Raw genomic sequence first — 568 nt, forward strand, 5'->3', positions numbered from 1 at the left:
CCAGCCCTCGCCACGACCTCACCGGCAAACCTTCTCCCCTAGAGGGACCGAGAATGCTATGCACTGGCTGCCCTCAGCACCGGGCACCCCCGTGCCTTCGCTCACATCTGAGCGCACCTACCACATGCTGGCCTGGCTCCTGGTGCTGCTGATGCACCGACAGATGAAACGAGCCTCTGAAGACATGAATTTAGACCCTAATTCTCCCCCCGCCCTGAGCGGCACTGACCACGCTGTTCGGGGAGGAACACTAGAGCATGAATGCCAGCGACTCACACGGCAGGTGCGCGCGGAGCTCAGGCGGGACCCAGATCTGTGATGTCAGCACCAGGCCCCTCCTCGGCCACCTGCCCTTGAATGAGAACACAGTGCTCCCCTTCCCCCCAGGCCCCATCCAGCGAGGACTTCCAGCGGGGAGCTTCGGTTCGCCCCCAGGGACTCACCCACTCATCCTGGAGGGCCTTCAGAATGGCTGGGATGCTGGTGGCTGAGGGGGGCTTGGGCCGGATTGGGTGAGCCACTGCCGAGAGAGGGGGAGCGGCATGAGAACCCCCTGCACCCAGGACCC

The 568-nt window shown here is 64.3% G+C and overlaps 1 protein-coding gene across 1 annotated transcript in view; it reads right to left on the reverse strand.

The window, feature by feature from the left end:
- PRPF19 (pre-mRNA processing factor 19) overlaps positions 1 to 568 on the reverse strand; it is a gene marked incomplete at its 5' end in the record, with an annotated part of 13,009 nt that overhangs the window by 11,654 nt on the left and 787 nt on the right. Inside the window, 1 exon segment of the mRNA XM_015566853.1 lies at positions 303 to 520. Within this exon segment, the coding sequence (XP_015422339.1) occupies positions 303 to 520 (218 nt within the window).

This window comes from Myotis davidii, unplaced genomic scaffold (genome assembly GCF_000327345.1).
Source record: "Myotis davidii unplaced genomic scaffold, ASM32734v1 scaffold2863, whole genome shotgun sequence".
Classification (NCBI taxonomy): domain Eukaryota; kingdom Metazoa; phylum Chordata; class Mammalia; order Chiroptera; family Vespertilionidae; genus Myotis; species Myotis davidii.